Raw genomic sequence first — 21,012 nt, 5'->3', positions numbered from 1 at the left:
TGATACCGTTACCATCCCGGCATATGTACTCATCTCAAGGGTCGGATGACAATATCTGAGATCAACGTCGGATATCAGTTTCTCGATATCTGATACACGAATTCGCAGTATATGTTAAATAATTTTAATACGTAACTAAGCTATTGTGATTCATATATAATCTTATTTTGAGTATTTTATACTTTTCTTGATGATTTCAATTCATATTTCACATTTAATATCTTACTTAGTCTGGCCCACTACAAAATAGGCCAGATTGCTCTCACCTGCGGAGCACATTATTAGCCCATCTAACTATTAGGTTTGGCCTTCGGTATAGCACATAAATTCTTTTAACAACTTATTGACCACAGATATTTATACTACCTCAAACTTTATAATTTCCCATATGGGGCACTATTCCTCTATTTATAAACCGATATCCATATATCGGATATCGTTATCCGGATACTGTTTTCGGAATAGATTTTGATATCCAATATCGGATATCAGAATCAACAGACCGTACCGACATCCGCCACATCCAGAGCCCTACAGTATCCATCCCGATATCAGATGTCAGATAGATATACAATATCGGATATCGGAATCGATAAACCGTGCCGGCATCCGCCACATCCAGAGCCCTACAGTATCCATCCCGACATCCAATATCCAATATCCAATATCCGATAGATAGATATCCAATATCCAATATCCAATATCCAACATCCAATGTCAGATAGATATCCAATATCCGACACAAGAAACAGCCCAGATTCTCTACCAGGTATCATATATGGGTAATCACTAACTGATGACTAATGACAGAAATGACTTGAGCAAAGCCATCCATTCACCTGTATGACCGGATTGGGAGTTTGGGACAAAACGGACGAGGATCCATCATCCGTCCAATCCAAGAAATGGGAATAAGCGTTTCAAAATGGAGATTTCATTGATGGGTCGAAGTACCTGGGCAATGTCAATTGTTGCTCAGTCTGGGTTTTTTGTGCGCAGGGCGAAAGAAGCTTGAGGGAAAGTGGGGATTTGCCTTCATCCTTCTCCTCTCATGAAATCCTCATCCTTTGGACAACCCAGTTCTTCTGCCTCCACTTCCTCATCTTGGTTCTCCGGTCTTGTTCGTGGGAGCTCAAAAAATATGAGCGCCAGCGCCGCTGTTGAGGTGGGTTCCTTGCCCACTGCCCGGAAAAACCAGATCCCTGGCGTTCTCTTCAAGTACGGGCCCAAACAGGTTCAGGTAATCATGGGCAAGCTTGAAAATTGAAGATTTGAATCTCTGGTAGGATGGAGTGGTAGTGTTCTTAATGGTTTATTGTTTTGATGCGCCTTTTTTAAATGCAGGTCGCATTCAAAACGGGCGATTTCAGACAACAGGTCATCTTCATCGGCGGATTGGGGGAAGGATATTTGGCCACTCAGTACGTTATTGGCATAATTTTCTGTCTAAATTGGCTTGTTTGCCGATTTTTTTGCTTAGTTTTTTTCTGGATTGAGTGGCGCGATTCAACCTTTTGTTGGATCTACGCCTTAATGGTGTTCTTGCTTTTAAAGTTATGAAAACTACGACTTTTTGCCCGCTGGAACTCATATGTGGGAATTGTTACCTGCGAAAATGTGACTAATTCTCTGGGAAGATCTAAAATCCAGAGCACACTTCTTTTCAAAATCAGATTTTATTTGTTATTGTCCGCATGCTTCAACCTTCAAATGATTCAGAAGTTTTTTCTTTTTGATCTTATGCGGAAAGTAAAAATCGATTTGTAGATATCTGGAGCCTCTTTCTGTAGCATTGGAGAAGGAGAATTGGTCCCTAGTGCAGCCTTTGTTGTCGTCATCTTATTCTGGATATGGAATTTCAAGCTTAAAACAAGTAAGATACCTTCACCTTGAATTATGCATTTTCATAATTATCTTGATCAGTTTCAGATACGATTGAGTTAAGATGCATGCTCGTCGTTCAATTTCTGTTAGTATGAATGCAGCTTAAAAATGCACTCTGGTTTTTTTGTAGGTGTCCTTAAAAATGCACTCTGGAATTTCACTGCTGATATTTTTTTCATCAATTTTCTACCATTTCCAGTCTACTGGCGTTTCAGACTTGCTGCACCATCATTTTGAAATCTGTTGCATTGTCTGTGACATTGGAACTTATGGGGCAGTGAAATTTTTATTTTTTCTCCTAACTAAGTGAAAAGATCTATTGAAAATTATGTACTTTTTCTGATCAAATAGTTGACATCTAAACTGAAGGATGATTGATGGGCTCTCTGATAAGATGCTCCAACAATTCTTCTCTATTACGGGAATGGAATGATAAAACCCGTCTCAAGGCTTTGTCGATGCCTAGAAACGGGATTCCGTCTCAAGTACAACGTAACCAAATAAGGTCTGTGGAGGAGAGGAGATAGAATAGAAAGCTAAGAGGGAGCGGGAAGATCGTCGCCCGGAGGAGAGATTAGCGGCCTCCAGCTGCAGGGAAGAACTTCTGCATGGCGAAGGGGACAGAGCGGTGAGTGAGGGCTAGCGATTCCAAGTTGCTGAACAGAGAAAACAGGGTGGGAGACTCACGGTGTACCAGCTTCATGCCCTTTTCCCCAACCCCCTAACACCCTTAAGTAAGGGTTGCTGTTGGGCTTGTGGGTTGATTGGGCTTCTTGGGCTGCCGGCGCTCATAAATGCGGCCCGGTATCATATCACTGTCATATTTGAATTCAGCCAAACTGAAAAATCATCAAATTGAAGTTTCAGCAAAAAAGTCTTTCGTATCTATAATTTTTCAGTACTTATTTCTCATGATTTACCCATAATATTTGGAAAACCATGGTGAAACACAATGAGCAGTTTTGAATAAGGAACTACTTTCCTGGCCTTCAGATCCTGAAATTGATAAAATATGGTTTTCTTTTGATTCTACTCTCTTCTTAAAGACTCTGTTGAATATTTCCTTGTAGGATTCCTCGGAACTTGACCAACTCATCAGTTACTTGATCAACAAAGAAAATTCAGAAGGGGTGGTTTTGCTCGGACACAGCACTGGTTGTCAGGTTCATTGCAGAAACTCAGTTTCTATACGTTTATGTATTTACTGTGACCCATTTTTATTTTTAGTGGGAATGTTTCTCTCAATTGTAAGTTTCAAATGCATTCCAGGATATAGTGTACTACATGCGTTCAAACTCTGCTTGCTCTAAAGCAGTTCGTGGAGCAATCTTGCAGGTATCCTCTATATTCTACCTCTCAAAATCAAAATGTAAATTCAGTTCATTTATTTGGAATAACTAATTCAAGCCGATTCTATAGATTTATTGAAAAGAATCTTTGGTAAATCTTCTTTCAGAAGAGAGAGTCTTTGGTAAATCTTGTCGTTTTTATTAGTTATTACTCAGCAGAAATCTTGAAATGATTGGGTTGAATTTTTTGTTTGAACTTTGTGTTATTGATACAAATACGTACCCTCTTGGGTTATTTTGGCCATTTCCCGTACCAGCGCTTCCATAATAACACTAGCACATTCCCTTTAGGAGTGTAGCATGAATAAATTGGAAGTTTCTCTTAATGAAGTCCATTCTGCCAGTGTTACCTTCTCACAGTGTCGTCCTTTCTTGCAGTCTTCTATCTCTCTCTCTATCTCTCTCTCTCTCTCTCTCTCTCTCTCTCTCTCTCTCTCTCTCTCTCTCACTCTCACTCTCTCTTCTCTCTGTCTTCTTGGTGCCAATCTGATAGGTGCTAAACTTGCACTTATCGCAAAAAGTGCAGCAAATGTGCAAGAAGTGAGGTCAGACATGTGACTGCCCTTTAAATAAAACCAGGGTGGGAAAGGCAGACTGGTAGAATTCAAATGGTCAAGAAGTCAATTGTCAAGACGTTTTTGCTCTTCTCTTTTTAAGAGAGGAATCAGATTTGATCTTCTCATACTACCTTCCTTTTTGGACGTTATAACCTAGGGTTATATCACTCTCTTGCCGCTTGCATCTCCCTTTCCACTCTCTTCTTCTAGTTCAATCCTAAGTCAACGATCATACCATATAGATGATTCCTCTCAATCAGATTCCTATCAGTCGTCAATGTTGTTCTTCGGACTCCCTTTGGCCCACCTGTCTAAACACTAGCTACCAGAGAGAGAGAATCCAACATAATTTTCATTCCACATAGAATCGTGATAGTTATATTGGATCACCGTGATTGGGTCTCGAGAATTAGAGAATATCATAAGGTTGTGATTACAATCAAACAATATCACGGTCTGACCAAAGTTCAGTCAGAGCAGACCTAGCTGCTACTGTTGGTCTGCTTTTTTGGACAGACCAAACTTTTATGGTTTCAGTTTGAGCGTCAGATCGGACCAATGACCGGAAGAAGAATTAATATGTTATATTTTTTAAAGTCTGCTTTCTTATGCTCTTAACCTCTCACTCTCACGATCTCTCATTCTTGCTCTCTCTCTCTCTGTCACGATCCACTATGCCCACTAGGGGCATTAGCGTCTTTCTACATTTCCTTGGGGTTTCCTTTAAGTGTGTAGCCCTCCTTGTTGGAGGCGAGAACATGAAGTATTGAGTTGTTTCCTGCTAGTAGTAGTTCTCCTCTCTCCCTCGACGACGTCCACTCCGTCGAGTTCTCCGGCGATGTCCACTCTGCTGTCCCTCCGACTGATCGTGACCCTCTGGCAATGTCCATTCTGCCCGAGTTCACCCATCTTCGATACAATCCCGGGTTGGATCGTATCACTCTCCCCTGTCCCTCCCTCTCTCTCGCTCTTTCTATCTGTTTCGTTCTCCCTGTCCCTCCTGTCCCTTGTCTCCCTCTCTTTGTCCCTCCCACCCTCCCTCCCTTAATCTCTTTCTCTCCCTTCTCTCTCTTCCACCTATCTCAATCTCTTGCTCTCAATCCCCTCTCTCCATCTCTCTCCCTCTTTCAAACTCTCTCTCCCCTCTCATAATATTTTTTCTTGCTCCTCTCAACCTCTCTCTATCTCTCTCCCTCTCTCAAACTCTCTCTTCCCCTCTCATAATATTTTTTCTTGCTCCTCTCAACCGCTCTCTATCTCGCTCCCTCTCTCAAACTCTCTCCCCCCCTCTCATAATATTTTCTTGCTCCTCAAAACCTCTCTAATTCTCTCCCTCTCTCAAACTCTCTCTCTCTCTTGCTCTCTCCCTGTCTCAATCTCTCTCTCTCTCACTCTCTCTAAATCTATCTCTTTTCCTCCCATCTCTACCTCTCTTAGACTCTCTCTTGCACTCTCACTCAATCCAACCTCCTCACTTTCTTCTCACTCTCTCCCTCAATCTATATCTCTCTGACTTTCACTCTCACTCTCCCTCAATCTCTCTCTCTCTGACTTTCGCTCTCACTCTCCCTCCATCGCTCTCTCTCTGACTTTCACTCTCACTCTCCCTCGATTGCTCTCTCTCTGACTTTCACTCTCACCCTCCCTCAATCGCTCTCTCTCTGACTTTCACTCTCACCCTCCCTCAATCGCTCTCTCTCTGACTTTCACTCTCACTCTCCCTCAATCGCTCTCACTCTCACTCTTACGCTCCCTCAATCGCTCTCTCTCTGAATTTCACTCTCACTCTCCCTCAATCGCTCTCTCTCTCACTTTCACTCCCACTCTACCTCAGTCCCTCTCTCTCTCTTTCTCTCTCCCTCAATTGTTCTCTCTTTCTCTTTCACTCTTCTTCTCCCTCAATCGCTCTCTTCCCCCTTCCTCTCTCTCTCTCTCTCCCACCCCCCTCTCTACCTCACCCCTCTCTCTCTTCCTCCCCTCTCCCTCTAGGCCTGTCATTTTCCCTCTCTCTCGCTCTCCCTCCCTCCCTCACTTACTCTCTAACTCTTTCTCTTTCCCTCTTACTCTCGTCCCTCTCTAACTCTATCTCTTTCCGTCTCTAATTCTATCTCCTTCCCTCTCACTCTTCCCCCCCCTAACTTTTTTCCCCCCTCTAACTTTATCTCTTTCTCTATCCCTTCTCTATCTTTATCCCTTTCCCTCTCACTCTTTCCTCCACTCTAACTTTATCTCTTTCTGTCCCTTCTCTATCTTTATCCCTTTCCCTCTCACTCTCTCCCCCTCTCTAACTTTATCTCTTTCTCTGTCCCCTCTGTAACGCTATCCCTTTCCCTCTCACTCTTTGCCACTCGCAATCTCTCTCTACAGCCCATAGTGATGTATTATTTTCTATTCAACTTGTGAAATGTTATCCGTCTGAAAGGAAGACCAAGTTTAGTTGAACTCATTGAAATGTGAACATTTTGTTTTTCAGATTGACTTAATACATTTTATAAGACATTATTCTTTGTAGTGGAAATTCGGGTCTAGAAATTTTTGATTTGTTGTATTCATTCCATGAGCAGAATTTCAGATTTATCTTTTAATATTAAATTTTAGCTCTAAATGTCTGTTTAAAACTATGACTTTGACTTTTCAACTTTGACCCTGATTAGTTAACCTGAATGGACTGAGATCAGACCAGACTAGTCTTTGACCGGACAGAACTTCAGATCTAGGTTTTGTTTTTTGCTGAACCCGAGACCATGACCGGACAGTGACATTCCCTACTTAAAATAGGACTTACTGGGGTTTAAAAAGAAGAAAAGCAACAAATACATCTTTATGAAGGAAGAAAACAGCCATCTTTCGGCAATCAACAATCATGCATAGTAATCACTCTGCAGGATGATGCAATCCAATTTTGTTGGTTATCGGCAGAAACTCACATTTGTTTCAATAGCCGACCTTGATTTGAACCCAATTCAATCAGAACAATACAAACTAAACTCCTTTAGTTTCTTTACTAATAATCGGTGTCCTGAAAACCAGGGTTATTTTTGTGCACGCTCACCATACTTGCTTGGTGCAACCATCAAAGACACGAATGAGGTCATTATAATGAAAATCAGAGAGGAAAACCAGTGGGAAATTCATTCAAAAAAAAAAGTGAGAAATGGATTTCTGCCCCCTATCATCTTTTGAAAATCGTGTCAAAGCATAATCTTGCCAAATGAAGCACCGTATGATGGTTGAAAATCTTATTATATGAAATGAGCTTACTTGTATTTGTTAAACAATGAGAAAGCTAAAGCTGGATACCTATAAAGTTGCTGATTATGAAGGATATACAATATGTTCATCAGCATCAAAAACTGAATATCAAGAATTCCTCTTCTTTCGGTTTTGTCAAATGTTTTCCACCTGCAAACCAACATTGCCATCAAAGTGCATATATATGTTTTTCACAGACCAGGGATAGGTAATTTTGCATTCTAGAAAGTGCTGAATGCGTAATATTTTGCTAGTTAACCTATGATAACTATGTTTGAGTTTCTTGGAGGTGAGAGATACATCCACGAAAAGGTTTAACAACTGTTGGATGATGTTTTCAGGCTCCTGTTAGTGACCGTGAGTACAGAGCGACTCTCCCTGAGACAGCTGCAATGATAGATCTTGCTTTGACCATGATTAATGAAGATAAAGCACAAGAACTCATGCCCAGGAATGCAGAACCTGACGCCCCAATCACAGCTTACAGGTCTTTTTCTTACTATTCATTAATCCTTTAATTTTTTTTAAAAAAAACATACACATGACAGCTTCTGTGATATCATTGATCTCCTGCTATATTTGCGTGTTAGGTGTATAATTTGTTTCGTTCACTATTATTTTTAAGTTTATTTGTGTATGTTTTTTTATATTTGCGTCATAAAATTCTCTAAAGTCATAGAGGTCACACTTATATTTGTGTCATCCGTGAGCCATTGACAGTGAACTGGCACATTATTGGTAACATATAAGTGATGTTTCTGAAAGATTTCCGTTGAGGGTGGAAAACAGTAACAACCGTGTGATAGGTTCTTTACTAGAACCTAACAAATAAAAAAGATCTGTTATAGTGAAAAAACAGGCTGCCCAGCAGCACGTGCGCACAAACAGGCCAATGCTGTGATCCTATAAATAGAAGCCTGGTGGGAACTTTTGAGGATTATTCTAGAATTCAAGAAGCCTTTCCCCATACAGAAGGCTGTGAGCAGCTGTGGCTAGTCGTGGAGGGATTCCATGACCAGAAGGGAAGTATCTATATTAAGATTCTCCAGGCTATCCTAGTTCTTGGGCAATTCTCTCTCCCAGGTTCTCCCTTCTTGATTGCGATTGTTCTGAACTCTATCCGTTATTGCTTTTCACTGCATCGTAAGTGTTGTGATTTTTCCATCGTCACTGTGTTAGATCGAGAAAGTACTTTTATCACCGTTCTTGGATCATAAGGGTAGTAATAACATCCAATGTAATATAGACTCAAGGTTGTATTCATTATTGAAGTCTTCTTTTCTGACTTAAGAGCTTATTTATCGGGTGGTAAGACTTTTTTATCGGGTGATTAAACTTCGTTATCTGGTGGTGAGACTTCTTTATCTAGTGGTAAAACTTATTTATCAGGTAGTTATCTCTCTCTCTCTCTCTATCTATCTATTTTATCTCTCTCTCTCTCTCTGTCATCCTTCATTAGTACATTATCACTGCCAAATTCTCTCTCTCAGCCCACCTCCACTTTAACTTTGTCATCACCAAACTCTGTCGCTTTAGATCGGTTCCCTTCAGGAATATTTGCACTATCTCTCAGTCAATCTATCTCTCTCTATATATATATGCATCTCTTAGCCTACGTTGTAATTTTATGAACACTGAATTCTTTTGATTTTCACTTATTTTCTTGGGGATAACATTGGAATGATGGTGATGTTCCTCTAGGGATAACTGAATTCCCAGTTTTCCATTTTCCATTCAACTTTTGTTTAACTAATGGTGATTTTCCTCTAGATATCACTCACTGAGCGCATTCATGGGAGACGACGATATGTTTAGCTCTGATCTTACAGATGATCAGCTGCGTCTTAGACTTGGCCACATGGCAAACACGCCCTGTCAGGTGAGCAAGCATCTGTGAGTTATTTCTCTATATTAGCTTACATAAATTTACATTATTTTGCTAATAACAAATTCGTTTTGTGTGATTCATTGATAAAAAAAATTCTGTTTATTGTGTGCCATTGAAAAGTGTGAAAAAATATTTACTTGGATTCCTTCATTATTTCAGGTTATTTTCTCCATGGCTGATGAATATGTGCCTGATTATGTGGATAAGAAGGCCTTTGTAGAAAGGTAATTAGTTTTACCAGATAATTGTGTAATTTTTTATTTTGATTTTTAAAAAATGTATGTTCAAGATCCCTTTCTTATTTACCTTTTCAGGCTATGCAAGGCTCTTGGGGGAGCAGAAAAGGTTGAGGTAGAATGGGGAAATCATGCTCTTTCCAATAGGCTGGAGGAGGCTGTTAAAGCTATCATGGATTTTCTCAAGAGAGAAGGGCCAAAGGGCTGGGACGATCCTTGGAGTTGAGGTCAATTTCACTCTTCTATTGCATATCTCAATTGTGATTTGTCATGATATTGACCACGTTCATTTGTTGATTTCGTGTAGATATAGACATTGTTTTCTCAAGGTCGCGTGGTTTGTTTCTTTACTGTATATTTGAATGAGTTTGTATGATCCCCATCATATGATACAAGTCTGGTTTTCGTCAAAGCTGATCTTTAAAGGGGGAACTATTGATACAAGTCCTATCTTATCCTGGTTTGGTTTTATTATTTTATTCCTGCAGGGGTATTTTGGTCATTTCCCCTTTTATATAAATTCTCCTTGAGATAAGACAGCCATCCCTTCAGGAAGACAGCCAAGAAGTATTAATGAAGCTGAAATCCCCTTCCTCTCCTCTCCTCTATTTCTAGTTACTGGCTCTCCCCCCTTGCAATCCCTGTTCCCTGTGATCGTCTCTACTTCACTGCGCCTCCATTCGGTTTGTCCTTGGTCAATCCCTGCCTCTTCCACTCGATCCCTCTTGTTCCCTGTCCCTTGATACTAACCTAAACCAAGCTCCTATTCGAGTTCTAGGCATCCCCAGCTGGATTATGATGCATTGTTTTTTTTCAAATTTTGTTATCAAAGTGTGCTGGCAGCATTATTTTCATGGAGTGTTGTGGATGTGATGAGATCTGAAAATGAATTACCGATAACATCTAGTGGATGCTGAATCATCGGGTGCGCTCATCTCAGGCATCCACATCAATGCAGAAGGGTTGGCAAAGAACACCAGTAGTATCAACTTTTGATGTGTGTCATAATCAGTTTGCCTATATCAGTTTTCTTAATTAAAATTTAAGATTCAAGTACAAGGAGATGATGTGTTTTCTGGAGATTTGGTTTGAGGGTTAGCCATTTGATAACTTATTCTGAAGGCAGATGAGTAAACAAGTTTAAGAAACTTATTTTAATGGTTTTGATAAGGAGACCTTCAAATGTTTGATTACTTGATTTACTGATATGGCATTGACCTTTCATCCTGATTACTCATGTATCCATGTTTCAATTTAGATCTGATGATCTGAATTGAGAAAGAAACATTTGGAAAAGTAAACAACTTTTGAAATAAGTGATGTATAAGAATTGATTTGTTAATGGACGTCTCAATGAGAGTTGTGGAAGATCGTGAATTAATTTTTGATTAAAGACTTTGATCCTACGGTGACCTTGGAAATTGAATTGAATTGAGATAATTATTTGTAATTACTGGATATAATTTATTTAGTTCTTAATGTTTTATTTATGAATACAAATTAAAAGAAAAAAACATTGAGATAGATAATCTTGTTTTGGAAAAGTAAACATAATATAGAGCAGAGTGAAGTGTTTTTAGTTGAAAAGTAAATAAATATCTGACTTCAGTCTTGAAGAAAATAAAGTAAAATTTTTAATTAGTATTTTTTAAAATAATAATAATAACTCCGAATTCACTATTATATGTTTTTAGTTTTGTCATTTTTGATGTTGAAACCATCTTTCTTTATCAGTGGGTAATGACTTTAAAATTTTGTGCTTATCCTAATTGTTGGTCTAGTTTATGCGTGGCAAAAAGGAGCCTTGAATTGGTCTTAGCTCATGAATATTCAAATAATAAAAAAGAGTCAATGGAGACTGTTATTAATTTGATTGAGTTGCCACCACTTGACCAAACAATGCCCAATTCAGTTATATCAACTACGTTGAATGATCTTTCAAATTAGCCCAGACTCTCGAGTTTATGGTCACTTTTATATGGTACCACTCGATTTATTGAATGTGTTGCATTAATAGGTTTGCAATTGAATTTGATCGTTTTTATTTATATTGAAATATTTTATTTATTTGGATAACTCCATTAACATGTATTTTTCGAATTGAAATGACAGGACCATTGGGGTAACGCTCTAAGATTGCAGAGTTTAAAGAGCATAATGGAGAAGGTATATTTAATTGAATCCTTGGTAAACAGAGTAACTGATGCATTGATGGCTGATTAGAAGGGAATTAAAAGATCCAATTTATGAGATAATGTTATTTTTGAATTAAATGTCCAATAAAATGTAACTTCTCTTGCCAATATTAAAGATATCTTAATGTTGATCATCATCGAATATATTATCAGGAGTGATATAATCATCTGGCATAAATCTTGCCAAGATACTTCAAAGTTGTTTGAGCTAATAGTCATGAATGCAATCCAAGGAAAGCAATCAGGAATTCAAGCATTGTCAACAGTATACACACTGTGATTCCAGATGGATCCATAAAATTTTATACAGAAGAATATCTTGATTTTACAAGAGAATTGATGAACACATAGGAAATAGGACAAACCTTTCTTGAATTCCTCTCTTAAAACAAGCTTCAAATAAAGGTTGACTAACATGTATCATGTATTTCTCAGGAAATGTAGAGTGCGTTCATTTTGCATAGAATTCAAATGGATTGACCATTCCACAGTGGGTATTGTTTATTTAGAATTACTAAATTCTGTAAAATCAACTTCTGTGAGACAAGTTTGAAACCCAGAACTTTAAAAAATATCTTTTAAACTGGGAAGCTCAAATTAAATAGCGTTATTATTGAGGAATGTTTAGACCTTGCTTGGGCTTGAACTGAGACATGGGACGGTATAAATTAATTAGCATACCCAACAAATCTTGGTCATTAATGATGAATATTTAGCTGGGGAGGCCAGGAAGGATTTGAGAAAGTCAGAAGTGGACAACCAAACATTGATCTTTGAGATTAATAGGTTCTCCAAACTAAAGTAAGATGCTCTCTACTTAAAGGTTGATTGGCTGAATATTACAATCCGAATAAAACATACAAGTGTAGCACAAAATTTCAGGACGAATTACCCTTGTTTAGTTAAGTTCCTAAACTGGAAACACACCACCATCTTCAAATCACAATAGTTTTTTTGTGAGAAATAACAAATCACTTTTGTTAAAATACGCATCAATAGATCAACTCAAGAAAAACATGATTTGATAAATAGGTTTAAGATCCAATAACTATAGTGAGGCTTTTAATTTCTAGAACTACATCTCACCAAGTCTTCTCCTACAATCAGAACAAAGACAGTGTGTTTTGAGCAGTCTTTGAAACCAAATGGCAAAAGATGACGATTAGGCCATGGTTCATTAACTTGATAAGACTAGTGTTTTTACTAATAACACGAGTAAAAACCTAACAAGGGGGATATCATCTCAATTAATTAAGATGTGCCATGAACACACCAAGACTCAAGTCTCAGAGAGAATTGAGTCTGTCGCAAGGGAGATAAGGACTAAGATATATTGGGATGTAAACACACCATTAGGATAACTGGCATGGAAAACTATCTATTTCTTTTTAAGAAATGGAAAACTATCTATTATATCCAAGAGTAAACTATTAGATCTAATTATTATCTCGTAAGTGTACAAGCCCAAAAAATAGAAGTCAGGGAAGATCAACTCACAAATCTAGCTGAGATGATCTTAACATATGTTAATTCAAGGGGTAAATTATTCCACAAGGTGTATAAGCCTCAGAAATCGAGGTCAAAGGAGATCAACTCGCAAATCTAGTTGAGATGATCTTTAACATATTACAAAATATATATTCTCAAAATTCCATCCAACACTTGAAAGGCACTGGTAAAGAAAATATAAAACGAATTAGAAACTTTTATATCCTGCAACTAAGTTATACTAGACAACTGACGCCTGAGGGAGAGCTGGACTGATGGAAGAGTGTGCATAATCTTGTGCATTAGTTAAAATTTACAGAGAAATATTTCTAAGGCAGGTATTGGGTGGTAAGATAGCTAGGAACATTGAATACTTTCACAAAGAAATATTTCTAAGGCAGGTATTAAGTGACACGAAATACTTTCACAAAGAAAATGCAGGAGTCCCCACTCCTGCATAAGATGATAGAGGATTTGTGTGCACACTTTTAAAAAATGTGCTTCCTGAGAAGGGTAGGTTCAAGAGAAAAGGGATAAACCCAACGCCTTGAAAAGGTACTTGAGATCAAAGGCTAACCAAAATTCAGGAGTTTTTGAAGGCTGCATATTTACTCATCTTACCCATGATACTACAAAAAAAATATAACGCGTACTCAAAATTCACACGGTTGGATCAGCTGGAATCTTAAACGATGAAGCACATCAGATCAGAGTTAATATCTTCAATCACAGATAGGAAATTGATAGGATCCTCAACCTATCTAGGGGTAGTTTTGTCATGTTAGCCCACACGGGCATTTCAGTCATTTGGCTATTGTGTATTTCCTTTAAATAGGGATGCCCTCCCTTTAGGAGGGCAGCCAAGAAGAATGAAGTAAGGTCTCATACCTTCTCTCTCCACATCTAGGCCCTCTGTTGCCCTCTACGATCCCCCCCCTCGTGATCATCTCTACCTCAGCGCATCTTCAGGCCTCGTCCCCGGTCGATCCCTGCCTCATCAGTTCAACCTCCTCTCAGATCATTCCCGTTTCTCCTCTCTACCTCGCCTCAACCTCTACTCCCCTCCAATACGAGCCTAGATTGAGGATTGTATCAGAAATCCAACGCACATCACCCTCGGTGAGTGTTATCCATACATAAGAGCAAAGTCAAGGAAAAGTCATCCGCAATGGAGACCGCCCAATGAAAAAAGAGGCCAAGAACTAACAAGAAATCTCTCAAAATATTGAGAATCACTCACATTCCCATTAATGAATCGTAATCACTCACATTCCCCTAAACAATTTTTTGAAGAAATAATAAAAAACAATGAGACACTACAGGATGACATCCACGTGCAGCAATCAATAGATCCTTTACAGAGAGGGAAGTGCCATGAGATATAGCAGAACATCACAAGAGTATTAACATGGATTTTAGGAGAAAGCTTTGATTTATTCCACCGTCCATTCTTCTCCAAAAAGAAGGAAAACAAAACTTATAGAGAACCGCAATTTACAGGTGCAATTCTCATGCATACCTGAGCAGGGCCACGGCCATCAATGTCAATGTCCGGTAGAAGATCTGCTTCATGCTTTTCTCGAATCTTAAACGCATCTTTCGATCCACGAAAGCGACTTTGCCAGAGTTTCGTGAAAACAAGACAATGTTCTCTCTCAAGGAGTTGACTGCCTCAGAGAGCCAAACCAGACTAAGAGCCAGGCCAGCACTTAGCAGTTTTGCTGAGCTAAAGGGAGCTTTCAAGACAGCAATCCTCCATACCACAGAGAAGAAGACGGCAATGGCAGTTCCGATAATACCGGTGCAGACCTGCATAAGCAGGTTCGAGACCTCTGGCCCAGACTTCTTTAGAGAGAGAAAGGCCATCTCTCCTCTGCTCCCCCCCAAGATCATTAATAGAAGGCTCTCACATGCGTGGAAGAGGTTCTTTCTGTACATGTCCCTCTCCTTGGTTGCTCGTCTCGTCTCTTTCTTGCTCGTCGAGGGGTTCGGCTTGACAGTCTTAGCTCTGAGAATGAGAACGGAGAGTGAGATGAGCTGACACGTTGAAACATGTTTATGAAACAGAAAAGGATTCAGAACCATGATATAATCAAAGGTTATGGCAGACCCTGTCATGATTTAAGCCCAATCTTGATATATCTTGAGATGAGAGGAGATAATTCCGGTAGGGATATAAAGAAAGACAGAGATATATTGAGGAGAAAATCAGCAGATAGAGAAGTAGGGGGGAAGACAGATCAAAGAAGAGGAGAGAGAAAGAGAAGGATCGAGAGAGAGGGGGAGGAAAGAGAAATGAATCATGATGTCTCAGTTAATACTTTGCTAGTCTCCTTGGAAGGTGGCGAGGTTTCTTTAAAGGGAGACACATACGTTTTTGAATGATAGGAATGCCCTTGATCGGACTACATGATTAGGGTATCCCTGCTTGGGGTAGGGGATCATAACAATAACTATGTTTTCTCTGTTTCCAACGAACAAACGAATCATTTACGAGCAGAATTGAAATTTTACAAAACTTAATAAAGGTTGTATCACGAAACATCAGTCCAAAGATTAAAGATTTAGTTAGTGGGTGCAATAACTGTTGGTTTAATCAGATATTTGGGTTGATGTAATAATATACCTCTGGGTGACTGTCTTTGCTTCCATATTTGTACTGGGCATACTAGGGCGCCCTCCATTACGAGATCTGGGAAATATATAAACAACATTGGGTTTTAGAAAACCAAACACGAGAGAAAACTCATTTTAGGGAAAAAAAACTATGGTTCAAGACTATGTCAATGAAGCCGATCTTCAAGAACGCTAAAGACCAGAAATTTAAAGTGAAATAGATAAAACAAATATCACTCGACCTAACTTTTAGTCCAGAGGTGATAGACATTAGATCAAATTTAAACGTTTTTATGGGAGAAAACAGGACGAAGAGAGTTCAAAAATCTTGTTCCTCAAAATGTTAAGGCTTCATAATCAATGAATTCTAAGCAATAAATACTTATCCATTTAGAACTCAAAAACTATTTTTTTTAATTAAAAACTCAAAAACTATGTAAACACGTACGAACAGGTGATTAGAACAACCTAATGCATTGCATCCGCTGAGGAAAAAAAAATTTATTGTTGTGTTTCATAGATAAAAATTAGTTAGGCTAGTCGATTAGAAACTGAAAGAAAGAAACAAATGAATATTGCTTAACAGGAAACATTCAGTTTATCGGACTTGGTGTACCTTCTGAAATAAGGAATAACCATCTGGCGTCTGCTGAGTGTTGTTGATTTCCTTGATTGATACAAGTCTGAAAGCATCGAGAGAAGATCACTTATCTCTTCATCCGTGCCTATGAACAACATTCGAGAATCTGGAAGTATTCTCATCCCGGAACTGCAATCAAAGTTCTCAACACTTTCCAGAGCCGGCTTTGGAAGAATAACTTCAGACTCTGGGTAAACCAAAGAATCCTGTAAGTAATCACCCCCAGCGTCATATAAATGGAACTCGTCAGCCGCATGTACAACGGACTGTTCAAAGACATCAGTCTGCCGATCATCTGTTGCAAGATCAGAACAATGGTCATGAACAATTGAGTTTATGAAGTTTATGAATCTTAGAAAACGAGAAACAAATGAAAATATTCCTAGAAAGAGATACAAATGACCAAGACTAAATATATTATCCTCGAATTGAGCCTCAGAAAATGTTGATGGAAACCAGTAAGGTACATCTGAATATTGATGAACATCACCAGGAATTGAGCCTCAGAAAATGTGAAAGGTGGATTTGTAAGAAAAGAAAGTGGAACCTTGAAGATCAATTATCTCTTGTCTGTTGAGCAGAGAAGGTGGCCTCGACAAATGATCACACTCTTTAATGTATTTCCAAGGACCGATATATTCTGACGGCTTCAAGAGAGGTAATCCGGGTGCAGAGATATTAGGTTTGCCATCTCCTTGAGAAAAGCAATGAAAATCCTGTAATACGATTGGCAAATGATGATTCAAGAACAACGAACAGGAGAACACATAATACAATGCAATGGAAATTGAATGATTAAGACAAAAGAGTACCCAGATGAACTGTTTAACGCTCAAATGAACATCGCACATCATCAAAGATGCCTCAATATTACCATATAGAATTATGCAGATCGCCAGTAACTCTAAGAAAGTAAAGGTATCCCGTATGTCCAAGAACTACATGATCGAGGAGCCCTCCAATCAGTCATATTCAAGATGAGTTTTTTTCCCAAATTTCCATCCAATAGGAAAAATTTTCCGTGGAGTAAGATGAATTCCAATGACACACCACCAGATTGTCCAATCAACAGATGGCACAGAGACAGGACATGACGCGTAAGAGGACACATAATATGATGAAAGTGAAATTGAATGCCAAAGACAAAGGAGCACCAGAATTGACCACTTAAAACAAAACGTATAATTCAGATCATGAAAATTATGGACGCCTCGATTTCCACGAATAAAAAGGTAGAGAAACCAAACAAAACTTCATATCTCCTCGGACTCAAGATGACTTTTTTCATAAACTTTGCGTCGATGGACAACTTTTTCTCTACAGTAAGACAAGGTTATCCATTCAACACAAAGCAACGATGTCGAGTTCCAAAGATTAATCGCCAGATTGTCTAATGACTTGGGTAGAAAGCAAAATAACCCAAGGTATAAAGACCCCACAAATTTAGCATCCTGACGGAAAATTTTTGTTTTGAATTAAGATGAGAATTTCCACAAAACACAAGCAACACAAACAGAAACATGCCACAGTACAAAACTTCAAATCATGATAATTATGGCGTCCCAGACTTGCAAGACGAAGTTTTTACCTTAAAAAACTTTACATCCAAGCGGACAAATTTCTCATCGAATTAATTCACGGCAACCCACAAAACAAAAAAGAAGAAAGAACCCAAGCCCGCACCAAACGAACAAAGCACATCACAACAAAAAAAGGAAAAACCCAACAATCCCACCCAAAATCAAGAGCAACAAACACAAAAAAACACCATCACAGACCTTGGGAAGCGGCCAACTCCGGCCACCGCATCCAATCTGAGGCTGGAAGCCGTCCTGAGAATAGAAAACCCCAGAGCCAGTGAACCCGGCAAAGGCCATACCAAGCGCAGAAATCGAAAACCCTCCTGGGAATCCCCCTTACCCTTCACCCCCAGCGAGGGGGGGAAGGCGGGGGCGGATTCGAGGGGAGGAAAACACGCCAATCCGAGCAAAGGGATACGGCTTCGAGAAATTTCTATCCGCCTCAAATTGAGATGGGCGTGGGGCCGGGGCAAGAGCGAGGAATCGATCCATCTGCCATGGTCGGGGAATCGAGATTTGTGGACGATCTGGGCCTGCAATTCGCAATCAAAAGGGGAGAAATGGGGTAAGTTCTATCGCCCCTCTCGTCGCCTTCCTCCATAGCTGGGCCCTCTCTCCCCTCAAGAATAATGATTAATACGGTAAATACGGCAGATTTGTAGGAACAAGGGCCTATTGGGCCCTTAATGGGCCGCCCTATTTGCCCCTTATTGGGCTCTGCTTAGCCCATCTAACTCTTCTCTAATATAGTGCACGGACGCGACCGGACGGTAGGGAACGGCACGTCCGGGACGTGACGCCCCAGACGTGACGGAACGGATGACGAACCATGACAGACGATGACGTGACTAAAGTTTCGTCACATCACTGTCCCGTCACACGACCCTTTATATGGAGAAAAAACCGTCACGTGTCCCTCCGTGTGGCGTCCCGTCACGTCCCCGTCACCGGACGGTGTCACCGTCGCCGGTGACGTGAAAAAAAAACCCTAAAAAAATTATTTTCAATTATTAGGGAAATTTGGAGGACAGAGAATTGGAGGGGTATATCTCCAATTATTTATAGGCAGAGTCGGCTTGCTTGCGCAAAAAAAAACAGGGATTTCTGTGTAAAATGCAAAGAAATCAAAATAACGCCACATGGCAAAACTCGCCCGTTAGAAAGTTTAAAAAATAATGATTTTAGTACGTATTTTCTGTCTGTTTTTTACTTTTTAAAAAATCCATCATGGCCGTCATACGTGGCGGCCGTTCTGTCACATCACACATCCGAAGCACACCGTCACCGTCATGTTCCTGTCACGACCAATCCGTCATCCATCACTGTCACTGTCACAAACCCCTAATTCCGTCACCGTAACGTCATCCGTCACGTTTCCGTCACGGTGACATGTGATGTGACGGATGACGCCTGCCGATCCCTACGGGACGATAGTTTCGGCCGTGGACAGAAAAGTCGTCCCGTCCCAGAGTTCAGACAATTAACAGGACAAAGAATCGTCCGCTTGTCCCGGAGAGGACAGCTGTTTCGTCCATGGACAGGTAATCTGTGTCATCCAATTTGACCTTATTGGCGTAAAAGTCTCCAGATGATGTAGAAGAAGAAGAAGAAGAAGAGAAGAATGGAGATAGATGAGAAGGAGAGACAAAACAGGAGACAAGGATTAAGATTGTTGATCTCTTTCTTATTAAAAATCTTTACAGATGAGTTGATATTTACAGGCATCTCTAGCAATGGATAGGTATAGACCATTATAGCTCGAGATCTGTAACTGTCTATTTTAAATAAAACATGACCTTTAATTTGTCTATCAGTTTATTTTGCCTATCAATATTTAATCCTATTTACTGAATTTAGTCTTATCTAGATTTAATCCTATATTTAATTCAATTAATCTAAATCTCTTCATGGGTATAAGTACATATTCATTTTTACTAACTATTTCTGTTAAATCCTATCAGTCGAAGTAGATGACTTTGTGTTCCTCATTACTCCCACAAGCTCATCAGCAACGGAGAGGATGTTGAGCTTGGATCTGAAGAGGCTTAGGAAGAGGCTTGGATAAAACATCCACTAGTTGATCTTGACTGGTGACAAAATTGATGCTGAGATGCTTGGCTATAACTTGTTCTCGTACAAAATAGAAATCAATTTCAATATGTTTCATATGAGCATGAAAAACAGGACTTTTTGCCAGATATGTAGCACCAATATTATCACACCAGAGTGTAGGTATATCTGATGGTGTATTTGAAGTTATGTGAGGAGAGAATTAATCTAGATAACCTCAGATGCTACATTTGCCAAGGCCTTATACTCGGCCTCCGTACTTGATCTATCAACAATGGATTGTTTTTTTGAACTCCAAGACACTAAATTTTCACCCAAAAATACTAAATAACAACTAGTAGATTTTCGATCTACTTGATTTCCAGCCCAATCTGCATCACTATATGCTTTCAAAGATGGAACAGAATTTGAATAAAACATTAGACCATGTGTAACACTCCCTTTTAGATAACGAAGTAGATGTTTTGGACTTCTACATTCATCCGCAGTGAGTTTATCCATTTTTTGACATGCTTTGTTGATAGCAAAAGCTATATCAGGATGAGTCAAAGTAAGATACTGAAGACTGCCAACTAAACTTCTATAAGTGGAATCATCTAATAAGTCAGAAGGATTTGATGAAATAGAAGAATAACTTAAGGGACATGAAGTAGGGAATGGTTTACTACGTTCAAGATTGGCACGTTTTAAAAGAGAATAAATATATTTAGATTGTGAAAGAAGAAATCCACTATTGAGTTGAATAAGCTCAATACTGAGAAAGAAATGTGCAGGACCAAGATCTTTAATTGCAAATTGAGTCTGAAGATCTATGAGAAGTTTATTGATAGTATAAAGTTAATGACAAATTATTAGAATATCATCCACATAAATAAGAATAAAAATTGGTGTAAGAGGATCACATTTATAGAATAAGGAAGTATCAGTTTTTGAGCCAGAAAATCTAAGAGTCCACAAGGAAAGTTGTTAATTTTGTGAACAAATCTCTAGGTGCTTGTTTCAAACCATAAATTGTTTTTTTAATTGACAAATATGATTTGGATATTGTGGATTTTAAAACCAGGGGGTTGTTCCATATAGACAGTTTCAGAAAGCTCACCATGTAAAAAGGCATTAGAAACATCTAACTGATGAATTTTTCATTGATTACTAATGGCAATAGTTAATAATAATCAAGTGGTGGTATGTTGAATAACAGGACTGAAGGTTTCAAAATAATCAAGACCTTCCTCCTCACTATATACCTTTGCTACTAAA

General features: G+C 39.1%; 2 protein-coding genes across 4 annotated transcripts; one reads left to right on the top strand and one right to left on the bottom strand.

Moving 5' to 3' along the window:
• Positions 1-808: 808 nt before the first annotated feature.
• Positions 809-11,439, top strand: LOC144706786 (alpha/beta-Hydrolases superfamily protein). 3 transcript variants are annotated; one of them, XM_078579820.1, is made up of 10 exons: positions 809-1,240; positions 1,345-1,421; positions 1,768-1,873; positions 2,955-3,047; positions 3,154-3,219; positions 7,384-7,529; positions 8,813-8,921; positions 9,090-9,154; positions 9,245-9,393; positions 9,474-9,578. In XM_078579820.1, the coding sequence occupies exons 1-9, from the start codon at positions 1,052-1,054 to the stop codon at positions 9,390-9,392; spliced, it is 999 nt and encodes a 332-aa protein (XP_078435946.1). In that variant the 5' UTR covers positions 809-1,051; the 3' UTR covers position 9,393; positions 9,474-9,578. The 3 variants fall into 3 exon arrangements, with proteins under 3 accessions (XP_078435946.1, XP_078435945.1, XP_078435944.1); XM_078579819.1 differs by lacking the exon at positions 9,474-9,578 and adding an exon at positions 11,279-11,439 and having other exon boundaries at positions 810-1,240; XM_078579818.1 differs by having other exon boundaries at positions 810-1,240; positions 9,245-9,521.
• Positions 11,440-14,209: 2,770 nt separating this feature from the next.
• Positions 14,210-18,132, bottom strand: LOC144706365 (uncharacterized). Its single transcript, XM_078579281.1, has 5 exons — positions 17,884-18,132; positions 16,653-16,821; positions 16,082-16,400; positions 15,476-15,541; positions 14,210-14,857 (listed from the first exon to the last, which is right to left on the bottom strand). The coding sequence occupies exons 1-5, from the start codon at positions 17,980-17,982 to the stop codon at positions 14,359-14,361; spliced, it is 1,152 nt and encodes a 383-aa protein (XP_078435407.1). The 5' UTR covers positions 17,983-18,132; the 3' UTR covers positions 14,210-14,358.
• Positions 18,133-21,012: the final 2,880 nt, after the last annotated feature.

This window comes from Wolffia australiana, chromosome 8, assembly GCF_029677425.1.
Source record: "Wolffia australiana isolate 7733 chromosome 8, ASM2967742v1".
Lineage (NCBI taxonomy): Eukaryota > Viridiplantae > Streptophyta > Magnoliopsida > Alismatales > Araceae > Wolffia > Wolffia australiana.
The sequence above is the reverse complement of the archived record's forward strand: the minus strand, read 5'-3'. Positions and strand labels throughout refer to the sequence as shown.

What these genes read in the sequence shown, in the direction of transcription:
- LOC144706786 (XM_078579819.1), top strand. Translation starts at nt 1,052, where the DNA reads ATGAAATCCTCATCCTTTGGACAACCCAGTTCTTCTGCCTCCACTTCC. An exon ending in ACGGGCCCAAACAGGTTCAG is followed by an intron (nt 1,241 to 1,344) that starts GTAATCATGGGC and finishes TTTTAAATGCAG; the next exon opens with GTCGCATTCAAAACGGGCGA. An exon ending in GCCCCAATCACAGCTTACAG is followed by an intron (nt 7,530 to 8,812) that starts GTCTTTTTCTTA and finishes ATTTTCCTCTAG; the next exon opens with ATATCACTCACTGAGCGCAT.
- LOC144706365 (XM_078579281.1), bottom strand. Translation starts at nt 17,982, where the DNA reads ATGGCCTTTGCCGGGTTCACTGGCTCTGGGGTTTTCTATTCTCAGGAC. An exon ending in AGAGATAATTGATCTTCAAG is followed by an intron (nt 16,401 to 16,652) that starts GTTCCACTTTCT and finishes ATCTTGCAACAG; the next exon opens with ATGATCGGCAGACTGATGTC. An exon ending in GCAAAGACAGTCACCCAGAG is followed by an intron (nt 14,858 to 15,475) that starts GTATATTATTAC and finishes TCTCATTCTCAG; the next exon opens with AGCTAAGACTGTCAAGCCGA.